The sequence below is a fragment of the Cottoperca gobio genome, chromosome 6, assembly GCF_900634415.1.
Source record: "Cottoperca gobio chromosome 6, fCotGob3.1, whole genome shotgun sequence".
NCBI lineage: Eukaryota > Metazoa > Chordata > Actinopteri > Perciformes > Bovichtidae > Cottoperca > Cottoperca gobio.
In genome coordinates this window covers 12233055-12257731 of record NC_041360.1, presented here as the reverse complement: position 1 = coordinate 12257731, position 24677 = coordinate 12233055, and the positions used below count along the sequence as shown (strand labels likewise).

At 40.1% G+C, this 24677-nt stretch overlaps 2 protein-coding genes and 1 non-coding gene across 4 annotated transcripts in view; 1 reads left to right on the top strand and 2 right to left on the bottom strand.

Moving 5' to 3' along the window:
• The window catches only part of banp (BTG3 associated nuclear protein), a 36663-nt gene extending 23444 nt beyond the window's left edge, over positions 1-13219 (bottom strand). The window contains exons 1-10 of one of the 2 annotated variants that reach the window (XM_029434351.1): positions 13027-13219; positions 11045-11123; positions 10577-10686; positions 10259-10458; positions 9924-10013; positions 9526-9698; positions 8079-8318; positions 4765-4923; positions 1813-1934; positions 96-167 (exon numbers count right to left, since the gene is read on the bottom strand). In XM_029434351.1, coding sequence (XP_029290211.1) covers positions 96-167; positions 1813-1934; positions 4765-4923; positions 8079-8318; positions 9526-9698; positions 9924-10013; positions 10259-10458; positions 10577-10686; positions 11045-11114 — 1236 coding nt within the window. In that variant the 5' untranslated portion in view covers positions 11115-11123; positions 13027-13219. Of the gene's footprint in view, positions 1-95; positions 168-1812; positions 1935-4764; positions 4924-8078; positions 8319-9525; positions 9699-9923; positions 10014-10258; positions 10459-10576; positions 10714-11044; positions 11124-13026 lie in introns of those variants that run through there. The other variant, XM_029434352.1, reaches the window with a different exon arrangement.
• A 430-nt stretch (positions 13220-13649) lies between these two features.
• trnar-acg (transfer RNA arginine (anticodon ACG)) lies at positions 13650-13722 on the bottom strand. Its single transcript has one exon. It is a non-coding gene; the product is annotated as a tRNA-Arg (tRNA).
• Positions 13723-14538: 816 nt separating this feature from the next.
• Positions 14539-24462, top strand: LOC115009827 (pyrethroid hydrolase Ces2e-like). Its single transcript, XM_029434087.1, has 13 exons — positions 14539-14729; positions 19146-19338; positions 19427-19565; positions 19823-19956; positions 22342-22495; positions 22624-22728; positions 22831-22929; positions 23078-23221; positions 23344-23421; positions 23509-23647; positions 23748-23897; positions 24004-24076; positions 24194-24462. Exons 1-13 carry the CDS (start codon positions 14654-14656, stop codon positions 24375-24377), a joined length of 1668 nt encoding a protein of 555 aa, XP_029289947.1. The 5' UTR covers positions 14539-14653; the 3' UTR covers positions 24378-24462.
• The last annotated feature ends 215 nt before the right edge of the window (positions 24463-24677 follow it).

The following is a 24677-nucleotide window of genomic DNA, read 5'->3' as shown; positions in this document are numbered from 1 at the left end:
TTGCTTAGAATGACTCAAGAAAAGGAGTGGCTGACTGTCTCTCTTTTCTTTCTCTCACACACACGCACACGCACACGCACCACACGCACACGCACCTCACTGTCCTGTGTGATCTGCACCTCCTCTCCTTGTGGCACCTGGGCAATGTGCAGCTGACCCTGTGGAATCTGGGAGACACAGATGAAGGATGAGAGAAATCTGAAGCTGGAACAAATTACACAAATATGATCAAGAAATCAAGGGCACACTTTCCCTTAATCTACATATATTCATCATACAATTATAAATTGTGGTTATAGGACAGGTTCACATGTTTTCATGTCTGTATTAAAACTATAGTCAGGCACCCATATTAAAGTTGAAACTGGTGCTTGCTGTAATCATTCCTCCTCTTCATACTGGCCACTAAGAAATCAATTTCAAAAGCTTTTGATAATCAAAAGCTTATATGAGGCTTCAGTAGTCTAAACACAAGTCTCTTGTCTATGAGTAGATGCATGCTTCCTTCCTCTCTAAGTAGGTAAGAGGAAAATATGCATTTTCGATTTTGGGGGACAAATCAATTGGATTGCATTTACATTGAAACCACAGAAATGTATTTCTTAATGGCCAGAATGAACTGGAGGAATGATTACAGAAAGCAAAACCTGTTACTATGATCATATCAGAGACAAACTTGAAAAATTGGAGACTTTACTTTAAGAGTAAATGTAGAGAATGTGATTACAAATAATTAACAAGCAGCTCTTGTGTGGTACGTGTAATCTGGTAACACATTTTGTTTGGCAATTATCAGACAATGGTTGCAGCTCTGCATCACAGCCAGTAAGTATACTTGATTTCCTCTGCTGTATAAGCACACTCATAAATGTCAGGCTCAGCTGCAGCATTTAATACCCTGCAGCGTGTCAGGAGGGTAATAACTGCACACTGAGCTCCTAAAAATTATTCTCTCCCACTCTTCCACCTTCTCTTCCTGCCTATCCACCCTCAATCTTTTATGCCTGTTCTTTCCTTTCTCAGGCGAGTCACCTATCATCAGCACCCCCTAACCTATGCATCATGTAGCAACCTATTAACAGCAGAAATACTCAACACTGTAAATTATGAGGTAGCTTTGTAGCACTGTCATTACACACAGTGGGTGTGCCAATGTGGCGTAGAGGTGGAGCCTCACAGCAGAATGAAAATGATCTCTCCAATGTTCAAGTAGTATAATCAGATTGTGTGTTATAATTATAATCACATTTTATAGTTGGTGACACTGACTTTTTAAAATGTAATTTCCTCATGAAAAACCAGCTGTTTAACTTTACAACAAGCAAACAAGACCGTTATCTCAATGATAAACCTTGGGTTAATGCAGGGCACTTATCTACAGTGTAAACTGATATCTTAGGACCTTCAACAGGCCATACAGTTAAATTGAGTGACAATCAGTTCCTCCCTTGTTAAAATGAGGTATTTTGGGTGATTTGAGGGCACAGGGGAGACAAGATATGAGAGGTCTAGTCACTTCCTCCTTGTCAGCCCACTACTAACGCTGTAGTGGGCCTGACTGACCTTTGGCCATCGCAGCTGTACAAGGTCAGTCACTCCCTGAGCATGGGCAACGCCTTCATTGACATAAGCTGCACTCTATTCCTGCAGAATGCTGTATGTGTCAGTGTGGTGGGTGGAATGATCTTTCAGCCTGCGCTACAAACCCTGCTCATATAACAGCAGCGAGAACTTTGTTGTGTTTGCCAATAAATAAAAATGTCTGCTTATGGACTCAGACAAAGATTGAGGGATTGAATGCCGGACACTCACCACCTGAACTTGTCCATCCTCGCCAATACGGTGGAACTGGACTTGTTGATTGGCCAGTGTGTAGTGCAAGGTCTGCTGGGTGGCAGTCTCAATCTGGCCCGTTTCGTCTGCAATGCCTCCCTCTGGTTAGGAGAACAAACAGTATGGTTATGTGTACAGCGGATGTTGGTCAGAAATACAGTGCAAATGTTTCCAGCACACATAAGAAATAAAGGTTGAGGTCTCTAAGACACAGACACAGAAACCGACACACACCCACACATCATGCAAGGGACCTTAGCAACCTCTTGTAAAAAAAGAAAAACCCTGGATAATTCCCAGGCCATCTGCTGGATGATGCCGTGTTTATACTTCATCAAACGCCTAAATACACAACAAGGACCCTCCAGCTAGCCATCCAAACACACTCATTGTCTAGCAGCCAAATACAAACGAGGCTTGAGTCTAAACACCCGCTATCACACCAGCAGTCTGAAACGCCAGCATGGACCCGTCGCATCACCCATCGCAGCTCCAAAACAACCAAAAGACCTCAAGACACCATTTCAGCAATCAAAGACAGCAGAGCGCTCAGTGACAGTGTAACCGGCATCAAAGGCCACAAAATAAACTAAATCACACCTTCTCTTGTGATATGTCAAAATGTGCGGCAATTAAAATACCATTTTGGAGAAGTGAAGACTGAAAGTATTTTAGGTTATTTCTAAAATAAGAAAGGCAGTCTGGCTACCTTTTTAAGCAGGACATAAAAATAATCTAGCTTTAAATGATATACAACATACAGCACTCCACATACACCTCATAAATTCTGTTCTGTGTTATGCTGCTTTGAAAAGAAAGGCTGCCTCCCATCTTTCATCATTACTGCTATGTACTGTATTATGTAAATAATCCTCAGTACTTTTGTTTGCCAGATGAGGAAGCAAGAGCCAGGTGGCTTGTGAAAACTAGTTTTGGTCTGAGCTCTTTCTTGCTGGTTCACTGATAAATAATGGTTTTAGAAGGAGGAGAATTACCTCTCCCCGGTCCATTAACATATAATCTGATTAAGGAAGGAATGATTGTTTGGTGTGTGTCTTTGCATGTTTGTGCATGCACCATCTGAACTAGTATTTGTGTTGTACACTCTGGGGTGTGTGTGGACTGAAAAGGAAGGGCCTGACAAACCACCCCTAGTGTGTGCTCACAGGATATTTGGGTTTCCCCTGCAGTCTTATTTTTCACTGGTCAGAGGTGAGAGGTGATGGCTCACAGGGAGGGAAGGACAGCAGGCATTGTGTGCAGATTACAACCATCTGCAGCAATACACACAGTATCTGCATTTGGGTTCGGGTCTTAAAATTGTTTTTGTAAAACTGATGAAATAAGACCTGAATTGAGTTTACTGTGTACTTTGTTGACATATTACACTAATTTTCCTGCATAAATAGTAATAAAACAGGCCCTGAGATAAAAGGGGAATCATTTGTCTATTGTAGGGACGTCACAACAACGGATGCTTCGTTACTAAGTCGATGCCAAAAATAAAAGAAATGGACGGTACTCGTTTTTATACAGTGCAGCAGGTTCTGAAGGTCGTACCGTCAGAGCTCGAGACTAACAGCGACCCAGAGACGATAGGAAATATGTTTAGGACGCAGTAAACTTACTATCGACGGGACGCACATTTTTTCCCCCGATATGTTCGATTGTGAACAACAAATCCGTGTTGAAATCGGCAGGATGAGAGCTAGTTAACGTTAGCAGTTAGCAGTATCTGTAGGCAGTAAATGGAGGTTTCATAGAGGAGCATTGTGGTGCATTCACTCCCTATTCATTAAAAATTAGTATTAGGCGAAGGTAAATTCTAACATTATCATGATGTGTTCAATGTAGTCGTGTAAAATGTATTTTTTGACGAGAAATGTTTAGGGAGATGTTTTCACAGCAACATCAAATAGATATTAGAAACGTAATTATGACTTGTTTAACTTCCAAACAAAGAACAGTATGCAAACATAATAATAGAATGCATGTTGAAGTACATAGGATTGTTTGTTTTTTGGGGGTTTTTTACACCGTGGTATCAAATTGATACTGAGAATCATGGAATTTCACTGGTATTGGTATCAACTATAACATTTCTGGTATTGTGACATCCCTAGTCTTATGGTGCAAAAACAGCCAATAAATGAGAAACGGGCATATTTAAGTTATGTAGCTGTGTAATTCACTGATCATGCCAAAATTGACCAACAAAACATTTGCACCAAATCTATTTGAACCAGTGTAATGCTAAGGGTAAGCCTCTAGGTGGACTAATGTATTTAAATGGGATTGTTTTTTATGTGATCTAGTGGTTAACTTGTTGGAATTCACTCCAGTCATATACATGTTTATTTGTCATAGTAGTTTACTTAATTTTTGTGTTTTGAGATTTGCCATACTTTCCTGGCTTATGCTGGCTTGTTCCGTTCAGATATGTCTGAATAAAGAGTGATATATAGTAAATAACCACATTTTAATGTTTTGGAAAGTACCATCAAAAAAGGGAGGTTGTCTTGGATTTGAGAACGATATTTTAAATTTTAATGCTACTTTTCTTTGTCTCGCTGAAAAGGTTGCTGTTCTCTCCCTTTGATTGTGTCACTCTCTCTTTCTATCTGGCTGACAAACAACATATAGGTTGTATTTTTAAAACATCTGAATCTTAAAGCATATTCATTAGTTTAAAGAAAATCAGTTGTCCTTAGTATGCGTATTAATGCAGTAACGTTAACAAAGAATGGGTACTTGGGGTGTGAATATGAAGTTGCTTTTGTGTATTTCTGTATTGAGTTCAGCAACGTGTCTACATATAAACAACTACACACACACAAAACGAGACAACATCCTAGGCAGCATGTGCAATTGTCATGATGTACAGAAAGTTACACATGCTTTACAGCCCCCTGATAATTATCTGTACTTTACCTGAGGCTGAACTGCGAGGTGTGCGTTTTGAGAAGCTCTTGACGGCCAGACTCTGGCCACGCTGCTTGCGTCTCCAGGCGGTGCGACACTTCGAGTCAATGCTTTGCTTGATGCGGTACCAGTCTGACTCTGTGATGCCAAATTTGTGGAACAAGTGGCCTGTGGGGACAAAGAGAGATCAACCTTCATCCCATACTATATAGATAATACAATAGTGTTGGCTTGAATTTGGTCCATCATTTCTTAAAACTGATCTTTCCCGCAGCACTTTTTCCCCTGTGTTTTGATATGTTCTTTTGCTCCGGAAATGCTCTCTTCATTCATTGGCCTCCTTTCTGTTTCAGCAGAGCAGGAAACTAAATAGTCTGCTTTGAGCTTTAGTGGAGGAAACAAGCAAATAAGCAAGCGAGTACTGTATATTTCCACATTTCCCAAGGTAACAACAGCACAAGTCATAGCAGCCAGGATAATTCACTAGCAAGAATATCACAGGCTGACAATGTCAGCTGCATATTTTATAGTCGTTTTCAAATCTGAGGTTGGATCTTGACATAAAAACATGTATGTAGTAGGTTTGTTGGGACACTTAAACCTAAACTCTTAACAATGGCAGCATACAGGCCAATAGCCTACATACAGTCTTGCAAAATACATGAGGGACGCAGAAATTGGAGATTTAATACTATTGTCACAGCAAAAGAAAGCAACAGACCGCTGCATTAATATAGATATAGACAAAAGTTCCTATTGTTTTTGAAGCATTTAAAACTTAAATAAAAAAATAACTGTATTTTAAGTAATCAACTCTGAAACACTTTTTCGTGGGGGTATTTTTCGGTACCTTTCCCGGTTCAATGCGCGGATTGCGATACAGCGCCACCACATCAGCGTAATACCGTAATTGCCGTAACTAATGACAGAAATCCACCAAGTGCAACGCTTGTAAGGAAATAGTTTTCCATGAAGACACCCAACAGAGTTTTATCGAGAACTGGAAGCAGTACGAAATTTGACAGTGATTGCAGGAAGATACCTGTTGTGAAAACTGAAGGAAACAACCGATTCTATTTACTTCTTCTCCACTTATCCTCAGACAAGCAGTGTTAACACAGGCCTGTGAATGTCCCTCATCCTTTCCTCAGTGGAGATGAGGAGGTGAGACTGGATGCAGCTGCATTAAGTGGCGGTCTACCTCAGTGTTATGAGCTGTTTAAAGGGGGTGAGCAGCTTGACAGGTCATTTCTACATAAATTAACAAAGAAGCTACAGCCTGAGGGAAGAAAATGAGACAGAAGGGAGGCTGAGGGGTAGCTGTGGATAGTGGGATGGCAGTGTACCTTTCATAACTGATGGGTCCTGTACAGACAGGCAGGGCACTTGCGTCTTCATTCCTTTTCTCTTGTTTTTTGGCAGGCAGAATGAGTCACCCAAGTCACCTGGCCCTACTCCAGCCTCTGCATACCTTTATGTATGCCATGGGGGATATTTACTAAAAACCTCCTGCAGGGGGCACAAGCTGCATTCTGAAGGAAAGGCTAAAGCTAACACAGCCCCGCTTCATACTGCATTGTGAACCATATAATTATAATATACAGCCAAAGGATTTTCATAAATATCCGTCTGTCTACCATCATAGCCCTGACTCTGCTTCATCAGGAATCAAAGAGTTCACTGGAATGATGGTGACTCCATTATGATCTTTCTACCAGACATGTGCTTGTCATTTAGAGTGTGGTATGTTACAAAATGTGTTGCACATTAATGCGTGTGTGCAATGATGAATGTATGTTGTTGTAACCCGCCTTGGGAATACAGAGTGCAGTCTATTTCTGTGTTCAATTCGGTGCTGCTTTGTAATGGAACGAAGATGAAATGTGGGAAGGTCTCAGAGAGTTCATTTATTGCAATAAGGGGGGCAAGGATTTAAACTTCTGCTGAGTGAGATGTATTAGTATAAATTAAACTATGCTGAACGCATGTAATAACCATGAAATAAACAGTGGTGAACTTAAACTAAAGTTCAAGCATGCCTTAAGGACATAAAAACTTGGATGTCTAGCAACCTTTTTGATGTTAAACACAGACAAAACTGAAGTTATTATACTTGACCCTAAACGCCTCTGAAACACATTTTCTAATGACATAGAAGCTCTGGATGGCATTAATTTGGCCTCCAGCACCACCCTAAGGAATCTTGGCGTTATCTTTGATTAGGATCTGTCTTCCACATAACTCCCACATAAAACAAATCTCAAGGACTGCCTTCTTTCATCTACGTAACATTGCAAAGATAAGACACATCCTGTCTCAAAATGATGCAGAAAAACTATTCCATGCATTTGTTACTTCAAGGCTGGATTACTGCAACTCATTGTTATCAGGTTGTCCCAAAAAGTCGCTTAAGACTCTTCAGTTGATCCAAAATGTATTGACAAGGAAACGGGATCATATTACTCCTGTATTAGCTGCTCTGCACTGGCTCCCGGTAAAATACAGAATAGAATTCAAAATCCTTCTCCTGACTTACAAAGCAATTAATGGTCAGGCTCCAGCATATCTTAAAGATCTCATAGTACCTTATAAACCAACTAGAGCATTACGCTCCCAGACTGCAGGGTTACTTGTGGTTCCTAGAGTCTCTAAGAGTACAATGGGAGCCAGAGCCTTCAGCTATCAAGCTCCTCTCCAGTGGAACCAGCTTCCAGTTTGTGTTAGGGAGGCAGACACACTATCCACATTTAAGATCAGGCTAAAGACTTTCCTTTTTGATAAAGCTTATAGTTAGGGCTGGCTCAGGTTTGCCTTGGATCAGCCCCTAGTTATGCTGCTATAGGCTTAGACTGCCGGGGGACCTCCCTGTTCTCCTCCTTCTCTTCCTCTCTCCTCCCCTCCCTCTCTTCTTCTCCCTCTCTATCTGTATGCATTTATGTAAATGCATGTTACTAACACAGCATCCGGGGCATCATCCCCAGAGTTTCTGTGTCTTTCTGTGTCTTTCATGTAGTTTACCTCAGCATCATGAATCGTGGCTGCGCCTGCTGCCCTGGTCCTGCTGGACACCGGGAAGCCTTTTTGACATTTTCCTGGATTCATCCAAACTTTCTCTTTTTTTCAACACAACATAATTTCTGTCAAATGTTGTATTTGTACTATGTTGTTTATCCTGTACACACATCATTTAGCAGAAGCTCATATGCAGCGTGACTTACAGTGAACTAACTACAGGGACCTTCCAGTGTTCTCTTTGCAAGTCTAACCACTACACCACCACGAACAATACTAGATGGGTATGATGTCAACAAAGGAGGACTCACAGCGAATGCCATATATCATGAGTGGGTCCAGCTGCTTCTTGCCATGTTTGCCTTGGCCAGAGAGGTTTGACATGGCTTGGACCTCCCGATGGAACAAGTAGTCTAACAGTGTCAGTGCCATTTTCTCCGCTGTGCGGCAGTTTGTGGTGATATGGAGCATGTCAGCTGGAGACACTGGGCAACGAACTCGCATCTCTGGGTTGTTCTCGTCTCCCAACCAGGTGCCCACTGGGTAATCATCTAGGAAACAGGAGAAAGAACAGTTATTCAAACAGCTCCCTTTCAGCAAACCTGGAGCCCGTTAAAAATACTGGGAGCTTGGGCAGTATGTAAATTCTACATAGTTTCCCTTCACAGGTTGATATATACTACACTAGTACAGAGACACTGAGATCATTCATGTAATACAATAGCACACCCATGTGGCAGTAAATGAGAAGTAGAGCAGGCAAAACTGTGTTATTATCAAAGATAATAATAAGCATAATATGTGGTTTGGCTGTTTGCTCACTGCGTATGCTAGCTGTTAAATCCACCACACAAACAAACAAACAAAGCAAGAGACACATTGTACCCGACAAAACCATCTAGCTAATGCTGACTAACAGTTTTATCATGGTAACCCACAGCTGCAAATAAGCAATTAATAGTTTGTCTTTAAATAGAGCCAAGAACTTCCCAAGTCCACTGAAAATAACCAAACCAACAGTCACAGCAAACAATATGGACTTGATTTAGGTTTGCACATACAGAAATGAACATGGCCCAGCAAGAACCACCAAGCAAAGCTACGGAAAACACGAATAACCAATCACATTTATCAATGCAGTCGGAGACAGAACCACAGGACGTGAACATGACACATCAGCAGTTTGCTTTTCATATGGACACCATCTGAAAGAATCATGTTAGCCACGTTAAATAAATCCAATCCTAACAAAATAATCAAAAGCATTTATTTGGGGCAGCTGTAGCTCATGAGGTCAAAATGTTCTTGGCCGGATGTTCAATCCAGCTCCTTCAAAGTACGTTATGGAAGGTGCAGAATCAACTCCTTAAGCAGGATCCAACATGTGATGATTGAGGCACAGTTAAAGATGAATTGCCAGTTAAACAATATAGCCAATAGGTTCATTTCTATCCACTGACTAAAAAAGGGACAAATGTAATAACATACATGCTAAATGGACTGCATGTATATAGCCCCTTTCAACCTTACCGGACAAAGCGCACATTCATGCACTGATGGAGGCAGAGCTGCTATGCAAGGCGTTGGCCTCCCCATCGGGAACAACTTGGTATTCAGTGTCTTGTTTAATTAAGGAAACTTCGAATGGGGATGGAACCGCCAACCTTCTGATTAAAGGTAGCCCCCCTCTACCTCATGAGCAACTGCTGCTCCTCATACGTGTGTTTATGCTTCTAAATCAACAGTGTGAAGTCATACCTTCTGAATTGAGTGTGATGAGCGTGACATTTTGGCCATTTTGTGCATTACTGGAATGGCCACCATTAGAAACAGTGTCACTGGCATCTGAGCCGCTGTCTTGTTCTTCTTGACTCTCCTCAGGGCCCGGCACCTTTACCAGGATTGTGTTCTGACGTTTCCTGGTCACCGTGCTGTAAAGAAGCACACGTTTGTAATCAGTAAGTCTAACATGTATGAGGAATTCAGATTCTTTACAGTTCTTAATTGCCTGGACTGAAAACTGGGGTAAGGTAAAAATTATTAATGTTGTCCAATAACGACCCCAACATTGTTCATGAGGCCCTATGTTGGAAAGAATTTACATATTTCTAACCTCAGTCCACATTAGGTATATTGTGTGAATGTGAGCCACTCACTTGCTGAGCAGATTCTCCAGAGGGGTATCTTCTTGGCAAGTGCCCTTCGGATGTTCACTGCTCACTATCACATTTGTTTGTGGAACAACACTGAGGGAGAAGATCAAAACATATTGGTAAACTGGCAAATGTAGGCCTGCAGTTTATATGTTTAGCTAATGTGGTTCTGCTGGCTCCTGTAATCACAAAACAGCTTAGTAAAATGACTTAAATGACAATTTCTCTAAATTATAAAAGATGACTTCTACTTCTCCATTTGTCTGCACTCAAATCCTGAATGGAAACAATGTTTGATTGAAGCAAAATGCGCTATTGGGCAAACACCTGTATCTTACCATCGTACTTTGTTCCAAGTTTGAGTGGCCCCCTGAGGAGACCCTGCAACCATTGGAACCTGGATAGGACTCTTTGCACATGGCACCATGCTGTCCAGTTTGCGTCCAAGGGCTTTGCATGTAGCATCCAGAGAATATAACTTTGATTCAATTCCCTCCAGTCGCTGGCTGATTGATGCGGTGAAGGAGACCAACAGGTTCTGGAAACACAAAAAATAAGATGCCGTAAGTGTAATTGTTTTTAACAAAGATCTTTTCCTCATATTTTAAATATATGAAAACAAATGAGCTTTGGACAGTGTCCATTATAGCTGGTACCTTAATAAAAGATATGTCTTGGTTATTGTTGTTATTCTCCTGGCTGTTGCTTAATTTCCTCTTTTTCTTCTGAGGCTTTTCTTCATCGTCTTCATGATTGTCCAGGATGTCTGGCATCAATCAAATATAAAGACACCCTCAAAACAACAGTTGACAGCACTTTTAATAGATTTCACTATGGGAAGACAACAGTCTTGAGTGTCCCAAAGGCATATACAATCTTTATTATGCAGATTTTAAATAATACAGTGGTACAGCATAAACTTAGCGTAAAATAAGCTAACTTGAGTTACGGAGTATTAGTAAAAGTGTTACTGATTAAACATCAATCAAAGTGCTGCACTATAGAACATAACCATATCTGGTCAAAATGGCAGAGAATGTAAATATCCAGCAATTTACTAGCCACTGATTAGAATATGATATAATAAAATAATACGTTTTTTAATTGTTTCACAAGAATCTTACCTGTTCTGTCATCCTGGTTAAAGTCCTCTACTGTTATTTGTACAATTTCATCCAATTCTTGTTCAGACATTGTTCACAACTGCAATAAGATAAACGGAAAAACTTGGTTATGTTAACAAGAGAGCAAAGTATTTCTTTACTGACATGCTACTATAAAAAGGCATAATATATTTCAGCTCTGTCTGTTGCTGCCTCTGCATTACTGGAGACTATGCACTTAAAATTTGATTAGTTTGTCAAAGAACTGAAGTAATGTCAGGTTCCATATACTGCACTTCACTTGTTTGTACGATACAGGGAAAGAGTAACTTATAGGAATAAGCTTGGAAACCGCAAAAGTATCACAATAATCTAACAATCACATATTTATCAACTACACAAATATTATTACATGATGATATAACTTTGTATTAAACAAAAAAGTATTTATTTTTAAGTAATTCTACGTATTTAAGTCTACTATGATTTTTGAGATTTATTGACGATAACCGTGATATTTAAAATATTATATATTGATAGCATAATAATAGTACACCAATGATAATATTGGGTTAGTAATCTACCTATAATTTCCCTGTTCTTTGTTTTTGCTTCGTCTCCCTCCCACAACACACACACACACACACACAAACGACAAAACGCACAATGAACAAATTTTAAAATGAATTTGAATGATAGTATTATTCATTTTCAAATTTTCTATAAATATCGTGATAATATCGTTATCGGGAATTATTTTGGCCTCAACAGGTGTGTATTGAAAATCAGATAGGACAGCCCTAATCTGAGTTAACGTTTGCATTTTTAAATGATGATGATATATACCATAAGATATACACACATATAATATACACCCAGTATGACTTTATTTTTTTATTTTAAAGACTACTAATACAACTGTAACTGCAATTACTGCATGCTAGTATTCTATTAATGAGTAATAATCATGGAAATATTGCACTTACAATGACAAATAAATGCACCTTACAATTTATGAAATAAATGGAAGGAGTATTTTTTAACTATCAATCACTTAAACTCTTACTCAAACTGGAATGCATCTATTGTATATTTGTACAGCATGCACAAGGACATGTCTCTTCAGAAGAGACAGACACGAGTGAGAGTAACAGTGTGAGAGAGACAGGAAGGAGAGGTATCCAGAGACATGATATGCCCGCCTATTTTGGGTTATTTCTTCTTTACATTAATGAGCACATTTCAATCCACTATAAATACATAAGGGCAATGTCATTTTAATATTGAAAAGCATTCCATTGTCAACGAGAACAACTGACTTGAAACTGCAAAATCCGCAAGCATTTTAATATCTGACAGACGATATTAGCTTGAGTTAGCCCTGGTAGTTTTGGGGGGTAGTGTACAGCTGGCATAACCCTGCTTCTCTTAACATTAGATGGCTAACTATGACCATGAACTGATCAGGTCTTGCTAGCCTGACTAAGTTAACTATGTTTAGATTGCTGGCTCACATTACTCCATGCTAGCTAACCAATGTAACGGCTAACTGGGCGGGGGTCTGACGATATGAACTTTTGTTAAATGAAAACAAACTAAAGTGTCAAAGTTGACGTGTGAGCTGGCTAGGCATGTGTATAACTTCATTGACTGTATCCTAGTTAACGTTATCCCTACTGCATTTCGGCAAAACGTTCCATGTTTGCATGAACACTGGCTAACTAGCTAGCCTGGGCAGAAACACATAGTAGCTAATGTTAGCTAAGTTAGCACAACTACAAAATCGGATTTACAAGCTTGCGTGCTAACGTTAAACCCGAAGCCGTGCAAATGAGTCGGAGTCTAAGCTAGCGTGGTGGTTAGCTTGCTAGTTAGGCCTAAAGGCCGCCAAAATGTAATACAAGAATCATAAACTGTTTGAAGAAATATCAATTAAATATGATTTTGAACCAGCTTCTTGCTGGCACACAACACATGTACCGTGTAAGATTGGGTTATATTACCGTGTGAATGATGAATTCTCGTGTTGTTTGTAGAGATTCCGATAACGGCGTCGTTCCTCGCGAGAGATGAGCCCTTGCCTTCGTTTGTTCCTCACTCAGTCAGGGGAACCCAGAAAGCAGCCTGCCGCCGCTAGCCGCCAGAGTAGAAGCACAGCAAACTCACCCTAACATTTAACATGAACTGATGTGATGTTACTTATCCGTTCATTTTTAACAGGAGGAACATGTGGCTTAGAGTTGGTTTAAGCTTTTTACCGTTAGATAGTTAACGTTAAGTGTTTCATATAAAATAACTTAAGAAGGGCTTCGACTGAAATCGTGCTGGTTTTTTTTCATTTCTGGACGATGTTAGGTTATACTGTATCATAACTGAAGAGGCATACTTGTACTCTATCTGAAAGTGGTAGTTGTATTATTTAGGGTTACTAATAAAGAAGAAATCGTCAATATGGCAACAAAATATCGTTCAGTTTTAAACCTAGCCTCTGATTCAAACAGTTGTCCGCGGTTATAAACTGGGCAGACAGTCCAGGATTTATAAGTAGTCCACAATTAATAGTCGAGAGTTATTTACATCGCTTGTTTCACGTCCACTTGTAAAATAGGGATGGATGGAAAATTAACGAGCCAGCCAGGAGTCGAACCTAGAATCTTCTGATCCGTAGTCAGACGCGTTATCCATTGCGCCACTGGCCCACCTCGTGCAATGGATGTGGAAGGTATTCTTTTGTATATTACATTATACAGAACATATGTTGTATATGATTGTAACAGACAAATATTTAATGTATTTTTACTTGAAAAATTTGTTTCAGAAATGTAAGCTTTTGGGACTGTGATCAGAGGTGATTCAAATGTATATTGTTCAAGGAATAAATTAAATGACAATCAAACTGATTATCTGTTTTTGCCTGTTTATTAGAGCATAACAACAAAAGGGCAGCTAAACTTACGTCAATGAGAAGATGTAGGTACATTCAGCGAAAATCTGACAGACCCAACTTTCAACTGCGTCTTCAAATTGTTTAACTTTTCACTTTTTGAGCTTGGGCCTCTTAACACAGTAGGCTACTCAAACTTATCATTACTGAATAAACACACATCATGACCATATTGATCGTCCACGTTATTTAATCCTTCCTTAAAGTTCTCTGCCAGTAAAGACATATTTTGGATTTGAAAATGACACCAATCATGTTTATCTGGTTCCTCTGGTCAGGAACTTTGGCGCAACTACAGTCCCCATTCGCCAGGGACAGTGCCCTCTGTGGCTCATGGGAGATGCTGTCCTGTTGTGCAAATGACATTATTGTAGGCTACAGTAAAACCATTTTGCAAGCTAGTGATACAGTAGATGCATATTTAGCCTAAAAATATGGACAGACAAGTCCAGTATCGTAGCTTCTCAAAAAGACAGATGAGAGAGATAGTTTACGCGAAAATGCTTTGAGCTCTGTTGGCCAGTTTAACAGTAGGCCAGAAAGCCTTCTGTTGGTGTAAGTGACCGACGCAGTCACGCTTGCACGTTATAGGCTAAGAAAGCATCGTGGGAGGTGTCATTTTTACTTTGCACGTCCTCCCTTCAGAACCCAGCAGTGTTTCGCAATCTACGCTCGAGACGATCAACATGAAGTTCCGTGTAAAACAAACGTTCTTCTTTCTAATGTCTTTGTTATTTTTCCATGTTGCTGCAGACCCACATGGTAAGTATAAGAGAAAACTCATTTATTTTCACAATAACATCGACAGCAACACTTTGTATGCATCTATTGCATCTGACTCCAAATTAAGGTGTAGTATAACTTTTTTACATTTCTATTTCTCATAGGACTGAATCTGTTGTTGATCTGATGTTACCTGTTTTGCATTTTATTGCATCTCAATCGAGTTAATCTTTTACCAAAATACTGGCGATGCTGACTGTCTAAAGGTGAAACACAAAGAGCAAAGCAGGTTGAGAGTTCAGTCTATAGTTATTAATTTATTTTGCTGGCCTCATGCTGATGCATAAGATTAGATGATAAGAAGAATTTGAGAATGTAAAGCTGCCAGGATTAGAGCAATGTCATACATCCTCTTCTTAAAAGAGAAATCTATATATTGTATTTAATAGCCATCATTTCTATTTTAATGACATTTTACTCACCAGGTTAATTGTAGAGATGAGATGAACGCAACTTGATTGAATTAGGCGAGCAACCTGTTTTTAAGTAAACACCCAGCACTGCTTTGTCTTGGGAAATTCTTTTCAGTGGGCCAAAGTTGAACCATTGTGAAGCTTTATATCCTGACCAGCACAGTGCAGTTTGAATAAATGGTTGAATCGGTGTGTTTTCCACTACAGTTGATCTCATCCACTAAAGGGTCTGCATCAATAATGTATTTAATACAAAATCAATAATTAATCTGTCACTAATTGTTTTGATTAATCATTAATTATATAAGAATCCAGTTCCAATAGTAAAACAAATAATTGGAAATTAAACTGTCTCAGAGTCTAAGGTGACATCTTCAAATTGCTTGTTTTGTCTGACCAACAGTCCGAAACCTTAAGATATTTAATTTCCAACATAAAACAGAGAAGACGAACTCTCACTTGGGAAGATGTAACCAGCACATGTGTGGCGTTTTTTCTTGATAAATGACATTAATAGTTGTAGATTTATTCCCAGTCTAAGTCAAAAAAAAAATCAAAATCAAATTTATTTGTATAGCCCAATATCACAAATTATACATTTGTCTCAGTGTGCTTTACAGACTGTACAGGTTACGACATCCTCTGTCCTTAGACCCTCGCATCGCACAAGGAAAAACTTCCTAAAAGAAACCCAAAATTAAAGGGGGAAAAATGGAAGAAACCTCAGAGAGAGCAACTGAGGAGAGATCCCTCTCCCAGGACGGACAGACGTGCAATAGATGTCGTGTGTACAGGATAAACAACATAGTACAAATACAACATTTGACAGAAATTATGTTGTGTTGGAAAAAAAAAAAAGAAATAGAAAGTTTGGATGAATCCAGGAAAATGTCAATAAGGCTTCCCGGTGTCCAGCAGGACCAGGTCAGCAGGCGCTGTCACGATTCATGATCCTGACGTAAACTTTATCAGTGGCAACCTGCCACATGAGAGACAGACACTCCGGGGATGATACCCCGGATGGTGAGTTAGTAACATACATTTACATAAATGCATACAGATAGAGGGAGAAGAAGAGAGGGAGAAGAAGAGAGAGGGAGAGAAGGAAGAGAGCAGGGAGGTGTCCCCCGGCAGTCTAAGCCTATAGCAGCATAACTAGGGGCTGATCCAGGGCAAACCTGAGCCAGCCCTAACTATAAGCTTTATCAAAAAGGAAAGTCTTTAGCCTACTCTTAAATGTGGAGAGTGTGTCTGCCTCCCGAACACAAACTGGAAGCTGGTTCCACTGGAGAGGAGCTTGATAGCTGAAGGCTCTGGCTCCCATTGTACTCTTAGAGACTCTAGGAACCACAAGTAACCCTGCAGTCTGGGAGCGTAATGCTCTAGTTGGTTTATAAGGTACTATGAGATCTTTAAGATATGCTGGAGCCTGACCTTTAATTGATTTGTAAGTCAGGAGAAGGATTTTGAATTCTATTCTGTATTTTACCGGGAGCCAGTGCAGAGCAGCTAATACAGGAGTAATATGATCCCGTTTCCTAGTTCTAGTCAATACACGTGCCGCTGCATTTTGGATCAACTGAAGAGTCTTAACCGACTTTTTTGGACAACCTGATAACAATGAGTTGCAGTAATCCAGCCTTGAAGTAACAAATGCATGGACTAGTTTTTCTGCATCATTTTGAGACAGGATGTGTCTTATTTTTGCAATGTTACGTAGATGAAAGAAGGCAGTCCTTGAGATTTGTTTTATGTGGGAGTTAAACGACAGATCTTGATCAAAGATGACGCCAAGATTCCTTACAGTGGTGCTGGAGGCCAAGTTAATGCCATCCAGAGCTTCTATGTCATTAGAAAATGCGTTTCGGAGGCGTTTAGGGCCAAGTATAATAACTTCAGTTTTGTCTGTGTTTAACATCAAAAAGTTGCTAGACATCCAAGTTTTTATGTCCTTAAGGCATGCTTGAAGTTTAGCCAATTGATTGGTTTCATCTGGTTTAATTGATAGATATAATTGGGTATCATCCGCATAACAATGAAAGTTTATAGAGTGGTTCCTTATAATATTGCCCAAAGGAAGCATATATAAGGTGAATAGAATCGGTCCAAGTACAGAACCCTGCGGAACTCCAAGACTGACTTTGGCTATCATGGAGGATTTATCGTTAACAAGTACAAATTGAGATCGCTCAGATAAATAGGACTTGAACCAGCTTAGTGCGGTTCCTTTTATGCCAACACAATGTTCCAGTCTCTGTAGTAGAATGTCATGATCAACAGTGTCGAAAGCAGCACTGAGGTCTAACAAGACAAGAACAGAGACGAGTCCTTTGTCTGAAGCCAATAGAAGGTCATTGGTAACTTTCACCAGTGCCGTCTCTGTGCTATGATGAACTCTAAATCCAGATTGAAAAACCTCAAATAAACTATTATTATGTAAAAAGTCACACAACTGTTTTGCGACTGCTTTCTCAAGGATTTTAGCGAGAAAGGGAAGGTTAGATATCGGCCTATAGTTGGCTAAAACCTCTGGATCAAGACCAGGCTTTTTAAGAAGTGGTTTTATTACAGCTACTTTAAAGGATTTTGGTACGTAGCCAGATAATAGAGACAGGTTGATCATATTTAATAACGAAGTGTTAATTAAGGGTAAAACTTCTTTAAACAGTTTAGTTGGAATCGGGTCTAAAAGACAGGTTGATGGTTTAGACGATGAGATTGTTGAAGTTAGTTGGTTAAGGTTGATTGGAGTAAAACAGTCTAGATATATTTCAGGAGTTACAGATGTTTTTAAAATTCCAACAGTTGAAGTTAAGTCATTACCAATTGAGGTCAGGAGGAGATTAATTTTGTCTCTAATAATTATAATTTTATCGTTAAAGAAACTCATAAAGTCGTCACTACTGAGAGATATATGAACAGAAGGCTCTGTAGAGCTGTGGCTCTCTGTCAGCCTGGCTACAGTGCTGAAAAGAAACCTGGGGTTGTTCTTATTTTCTTCTATTAAGGAAGAGTAATAAGCTGCTCTGGCATTACGGAGAGCCTTCTTATACGTTTTAAGATGATCTAACCAGACTAAACGAGATTCTTCCAATTTAGTGGAACGCCATTTACTTTCAAGATTTCTCGACTTTTGTTTTAGTTTGCGGATTTGTAAATTAAGCCATGGAGCTTTCTTTTTCTGTTTTATGATCTTCTTCTTAAGAGGAGCGACAGAGTCGAGTGTTATTCGCAGTGAGGCTGCAGCGCTATCAACAAGATGATTAATTTGGGAGGGACTAAAGTTAGCATTGGAGTCCTCTGTTATATTGATATTGAGTCCTGGTATTGAATCAAGTGCTGATGGAATCACTTCCTTAAATTTAGTCACAGCACTTTCAGATAAACATCGAGCGTAGGATATTTTGCCTACTGGCTTGTAGTCCAGTAACAGGACTTCAAAAGTTATTAAAAAATGGTCTGATAAAAGAGGATTATGTGGACACACTGATAAACTTTCAATTTCAACACCATATCCCAGAACAAGGTCCAGAGTGTGGTTTAAACAGTGAGTTGGTTCATGTACATTTTGACTGAACCCAATTGAATCTAATATTGAGATAAATGCATTATTAAGGCTGTCACTATCAACATCCACATGAATATTAAAGTCACCTACAATAATTACTTTATCTGTTTTAAGGACTAAATTTGATAAAAATTCTGAGAATTCAGATAGAAATTCAGAGTACGGACCAGGAGGGCGGATACACAGTAACAAATAAAACTGGCTTATGTTGTGTCTAAGTATGTCTAAGTGGAATGTTGTGGTGTTATCCAACACTTGTCAGTTGCAACATAAGCTAGAACCAGCCAAAAACCAGATGTCACCTACATAGAGAAATTATATTTGTTACTATATTGCTATAACACATATTTCTTCCTGGGAAATTGATAAATTGCGTTACATTGAGATTCTGATTCAGTCCTATTATCCTAACAGCACCTGAAGTCCACACAAAGCTCGGGGGCCTGAGAGGTCAGTATGTGAGTGTAAAGGGGAAGGAGACTGGGGTCCATGCCTTCCTGGGTGTCCCATTTGCAAAGCCACCCGTGGGCCCTGCTCTGAGACTGGCTGCACCCCAGCCTGTAGAGGGATGGGAAGGAGTGAGAGACGCCTCCCAGCAGCCATCCATGTAAGGCCTCCATGGGCTGCAGTTGTTGCATACGATACTTTGAAATGATATCCAATAATCTCTGCAAAAACAAAAACATTTTTTTCAGGTGTGTTCAACATAAACAGGTTTCTATAGATCTGTTTGATAAACTTGGTATGATGGTAGACTTGCCGGACATTTCAGAGGACTGCCTTTACCTCAACGTTTACACACCTGCCAACAGAGCTCACAATGCCAAGCTCCCAGTAAGTTACTCGGTTACTTCAGATTTGGATAACTTTGATTGCTTTTTGAAGAATCCATAATGCCAATATGACATCAATGCAATTGGATTGATGTCCTTTTTTGTTTTTGTCACCATCGGTTTTATTTTGAAGTCAGATTAAAGTCTTTGTTTGATGTTTGATGTAGTTTGATTGAGATTGTTATGAGCTCAGGTTAAAAAAAAAGATTGTGCTTTATGATTTGTGGAAAAGATCAAGGTCTTTTATTACCTTATCAGGTCATGGTCTGGATCCATGGTGGAGGGTTTGCTATAGGGTCAGCTTCTATGAATGATGGCTCCGCTCTGGCTGCTTACCAAGATATGGTCGTGGTTCTGATCCAGTACCGGTTGGGACTTCTGGGCTTCCTCAGGTAAAACAAATAACATCACTAAGCACAGTTAGAATATACATACTAAGTCAGGGGTCGGGAACCTATGGCTCTTTTGATGACGCGATATGGCTCGCAGACAATTTTGAGCTGACATTTTAACAAGTAATAAATAATTATACTGTGTCATTTTAAAGTAAAACATTTAGCAGCAGATTTTGTTTTAGTTCTCCCCTCTCCTTTCCTCCACTCAGTCTCTGACTGTAACTGTGTGTGCACATGTTAGTGTGTGTGTATGTGTGTATGTGTGTGTGTGTGTGTGTGTGTGTGTGTGTGTGTGTGTGTGTGTGTGTGTGTGCGTGTGTGTGTGTGTGTAGGGAGCGGAGCCCTGCCCTTTGCGAAACAGCTGAGGAGAAATTGCGCAAAGCAAGCAATAGACCAGGGGTGTCAAACTCAATCACAGAGAGGGCCAACAATAAGGCATCGTTTCAGGGGTGAAGCTTGGAAACTGCAGCGCCCACAGAGTCACACTTTGCCTTTAGTGTGTCGTTACACTGGAAGTCAATCAGCTTCATTTGGATGTGCACATGTGCTGTTTCCACGTCAACTGCAAACGGATTGCTGAGCAGTTCATGCGCAACACAGGAAACACAGCGGTGGGGATGTTTGTCAGTGTTTGGAAACACGTAGTGACCAAAGTTTCCTTGCTGCATCCGAGTCTCCCACAGGCAGCTCAGCTTGGAAAGCTGTCACTGCATCATACATGTCCGTGATCTGCAGGTTTAACAGTGAGATGCTTCGTTATGTCGCACAAACAGTCCAGCTCACATCGTCCCAGAGATCTGCGGTGTGTTTCCCTTTGCTTCCAAAAACGGCCAGATTTCCTCACTCAACTCGAAAAATCTATTCAGCACTTTCCCTCGACTCAGCCATCGCACCGCCATGTTCAGAATGTATCTCCTCATGAAAAGACTTACATTGACTCTTATAAAGTTTCCCGTCTGTGTTACGGTGCTTGTTACATGTTCCATCTCCAGAGCTTTACAACACAGCGCTTCCTGGTGTGTGATGCGGTGATACACCGTCAGCTCACCTGCACAGTTCTCCCGCACAGTTCTCCCGCTGCATATTCTCTCGCATCCTGCACTAATCCGCTCTTTTCATCACATCTCAGGCTCCGTCTGTCGTCAGTCCCGTCAGTTTGTCCCTGGGCAGTTTCATTTCATTCACACATTTAGATACTTCCTCAAATATGTATTTTCCCGTGGTTGTGCCATGCATTGATTTAATTCCCAAAACCGGCGGGCCAGTTATGATAGAAAAATTATATTTTCTCACGGGCCGGATATAATTGTGGCCTTGAGTTTGACACCCGTGCAGTAGACACAGAAACGTGCACATACATTTGATAAATAACATAAGCGTTTAGTTTGTTTAATAAAACAGCACCTATTCAATGTGAAAAGTGAGTTGTGATTATTAAATAAATAAAAATCAGAGGGGGCGCAGGGTTCCGTTGGGGGGGGGGGGGGGGCACAGACATTGGTAGGGGAAACACTGATACCGCTTTTAGTACTCGGATTTTATTAAATATATGGCTCTCAAGGAAATACATTTAAAAATATTTGGCTTTTATGGCTCTCCCAGCCAAAAAGGTTCCCGACCCCTGTACTAAGTGATGAGTAATTATTGAACTAATATATATATTAGTATATACATATATTCAAACCTTAGTCTCTACACATATTCTGATTTTAGACTATCCTTCTCATGTTAGGCAACACTACACAATGGGCCTCAAGTCAAATACAGGTAACTTGTTTTCATCTCTTAGGTGAGGGCACACCCATAGCTCACTAGACAGGCTCCAGCACTGACTGTTCTAGGGACAGCTGGTAGATACGAATTGTAGCTTTATCTCTTGGTAATCAGGATTAGATGCACTTAAATCAGCGGCAGGTGATACTTCTATCTTGTGAAATGTGTTGTCTGTGAGCTGAGGAGCCCTCAACGTGATCCATCTTTAGATAAACATATATTTATGGTCCAATGGCGTCATGCCACCTGTATAGGTTGGTAGAGAATGGCCGTATTTGGTAGATCTAGTATAGTTCATCCAGCGTAAAATAAATACCCAGAGAGAAAGCAGGACCTTCAGAATAGATGGTAGCGCACACTGTGACTACATCTCTGCCATCCTACTGTATTAATCATGCGCTGTTCTCATTGGCCAAGCTCCAAAAAACATACAGCGTAAGACATCAAGCCTCCTGCAACTTCTTTGGTTTCCAGTAATCTGCTCATAAACATTTCCTTCACACTAAGATTATATTATACTACTGTTGATCTGATCCACATGTGAACAAAAATTAGAAACTGAATCTCTTTTACCAGTTGGTGTAGACTATAATTGTATGCTCTGTCCAGCACCGGAGATGAGCACATGTCAGGAAACTTTGCCATGTTGGACCAGGTACAAGCTCTGAGGTGGATCCAGCAGCACATTCACAATTTTGGAGGAAACCCAGATTTAGTTACGATATTTGGGGAGTCTGCTGGCGGAGTGAGCGTATGTCTTCTGGTAAGGATCAATCTGCAGATAAAGCACTTTAAATAAACTTATTTTTTGCAAGTATAACACAGGTATATCACTGCAAAGTTACTACTTTCCACTGAACCTTCCATTTTCTCTGTTGCTTGAATCAACAGCTTCTCTCACCGTTGTCTGATGGCCTATTCCACCATGCCATTGCTGAGAGTGGCACTGCTGCAATGGATATACTCCTTACAAATGATCCTCTACCAGTAGCGCAGGTTAATTATCAGTTTGTTTGTTTTTGTGTGTAAACATTTTTCAGTGCACAACATATTTGTTTTTCTAAATTGTTGAGATGGTTCCCACATATCTCTCCTCAGAGAGTAGCAAATATATCTGGCTGCAGCCTCGAAAGTACGGAGAAGATCGCTGATTGCATAAGAGTTCTCGATATAAACTCTATTGAGGCTTTGGGGCAGGTAAGATATCGTATGTGAAACTGATATAGACTGATTTGCTGGGATTAGTAGGAAATTAGCTCATCTGCAAGATTTCAATGAAATATTCACTTTTATGTATTTATGTCTTTATCTCAACTTTTTCTTTTACACATTTTATTCTCTCAAGGATCAAACATTGAGAGTCACTGTAAATGTTGATGGACACTTCCTGAAAAAACCTGTGGATGAGTTGTTCCGTACACATGAACTTCTCACTATACCTTTCATGACCGGCGTTAATAATGATGAAGCGGGGTGGATGCTTGGTTCTGTAAGTGCAAATGCTAAATTGCCATTGAAATTTATGACTGAAGAGCGTACCGATTTCCATATGAGCCCATGAAAACGTGATTTTGTTTTGCCTTTGTGTCTGAAATGTTAATTGTCCCTTAGATTTTTGCTCCTGCAAACTGGACAGAGGGTATGGATCGGGAGCATATCAAGAACGTGCTGATGATGTTCTTCTCTAACGTAAGGCAGACTGTGCTGGACATTACAATATTACTCTGCTCGTCATGCTCAAACGTCACTGACAGATGTGTTGCTCTTTTTCTTCAGCTCGAAGATACAGAATTTGTGTTAGATGAATATATTGGAACCGGTGAAGATCGTGTGAAAAATAGAGATGGGTTCACAGAGTTGTTTGGAGATTTAATGTTCACCATTCCTGCCATTAAGACTGTTAATGCTCACAGAGGTATTTGATCATAAAAATCTTTTTTTAGAACCATTGTTTAATATTTACTGTCACACACTTTTATAAACAAGATATGTAACGCCCATTCTTCTACTACTAGATGCAGGTGCCGCTGTATACCTGTATGAGTACAAGTATGCTCCCAAATTCCTGCAGGCAAACAGGCCTAGCTTTGTTAAGAGTGACCATGGAGATGAAATCTTTACAGTATTTGGACTCTGCTTCACAACTACACATGTCAATTTAACCAGTAAGTGTAATATAAAAAACACTATTTTAATAGACCACCAGAGATCTGGGTTTTCTTCGGGGTTCCCTACAGTGCAAAGTGATTTACCAACTTATCATTATTTTAGATGCATGCACTGAAGAGGAGGAACAGCTGAGCAGAACCATGATGACCTACTGGGGCAACTTTGGTCGCACAGGGTAGGAATTTCATTTGTATTACAAGTTAATATACACATGGAGATAAGGCGTTTTCATAACTCTGTGTGTGTGTGTGTGTGTGTGTGTGTGTCTGTGTCTGTGTGTGTGTGTGTGTAGGTCTCCTAATGGGGACGGCCTTGTACACTGGCCAAAGTACGGAACAGGAGAAGACTACTTGTCAATTCATTTAAAGCAGGTAACTGGCCAGCACCTGAAGAAGGACCGGTTTGTCTTCCTGACTCAGACTCTCCCGGAGAAGATCCAACAACACAAAGAAAAGATGGAGCGCAGCGAGCTGTAGAACGGTCGCCCCCTAAGTTCTAAAAAGTGTTGATTGATAAAAGTTGCATTCCAGTATAAAATAAAAATCTTCTGAAGCTGTGAAATATTGTACTATTCAGTTATGTGTTGTCTGTATCCCTGACTCAATATTGTGCAAGATTTCATTCATTCTCCATTCACACAGACGAACACACAAAAAAGACACACACACTGGCCTTAGGTGTGAAAAGGTTAACATCAAGCCAGGGCAACAGCCCAAATTGTTCTTCATCAATCCAAGAGGACCGCTTTCTTGCATTACAGCAATGGCATACACATA

What these genes read in the sequence shown, in the direction of transcription:
- LOC115009827 (XM_029434087.1), top strand. Translation starts at nt 14,654, where the DNA reads ATGAAGTTCCGTGTAAAACAAACGTTCTTCTTTCTAATGTCTTTGTTA. An exon ending in GCCTCCCAGCAGCCATCCAT is followed by an intron (nt 19,339 to 19,426) that starts GTAAGGCCTCCA and finishes CATTTTTTTCAG; the next exon opens with GTGTGTTCAACATAAACAGG. An exon ending in CTCACAATGCCAAGCTCCCA is followed by an intron (nt 19,566 to 19,822) that starts GTAAGTTACTCG and finishes TTACCTTATCAG; the next exon opens with GTCATGGTCTGGATCCATGG.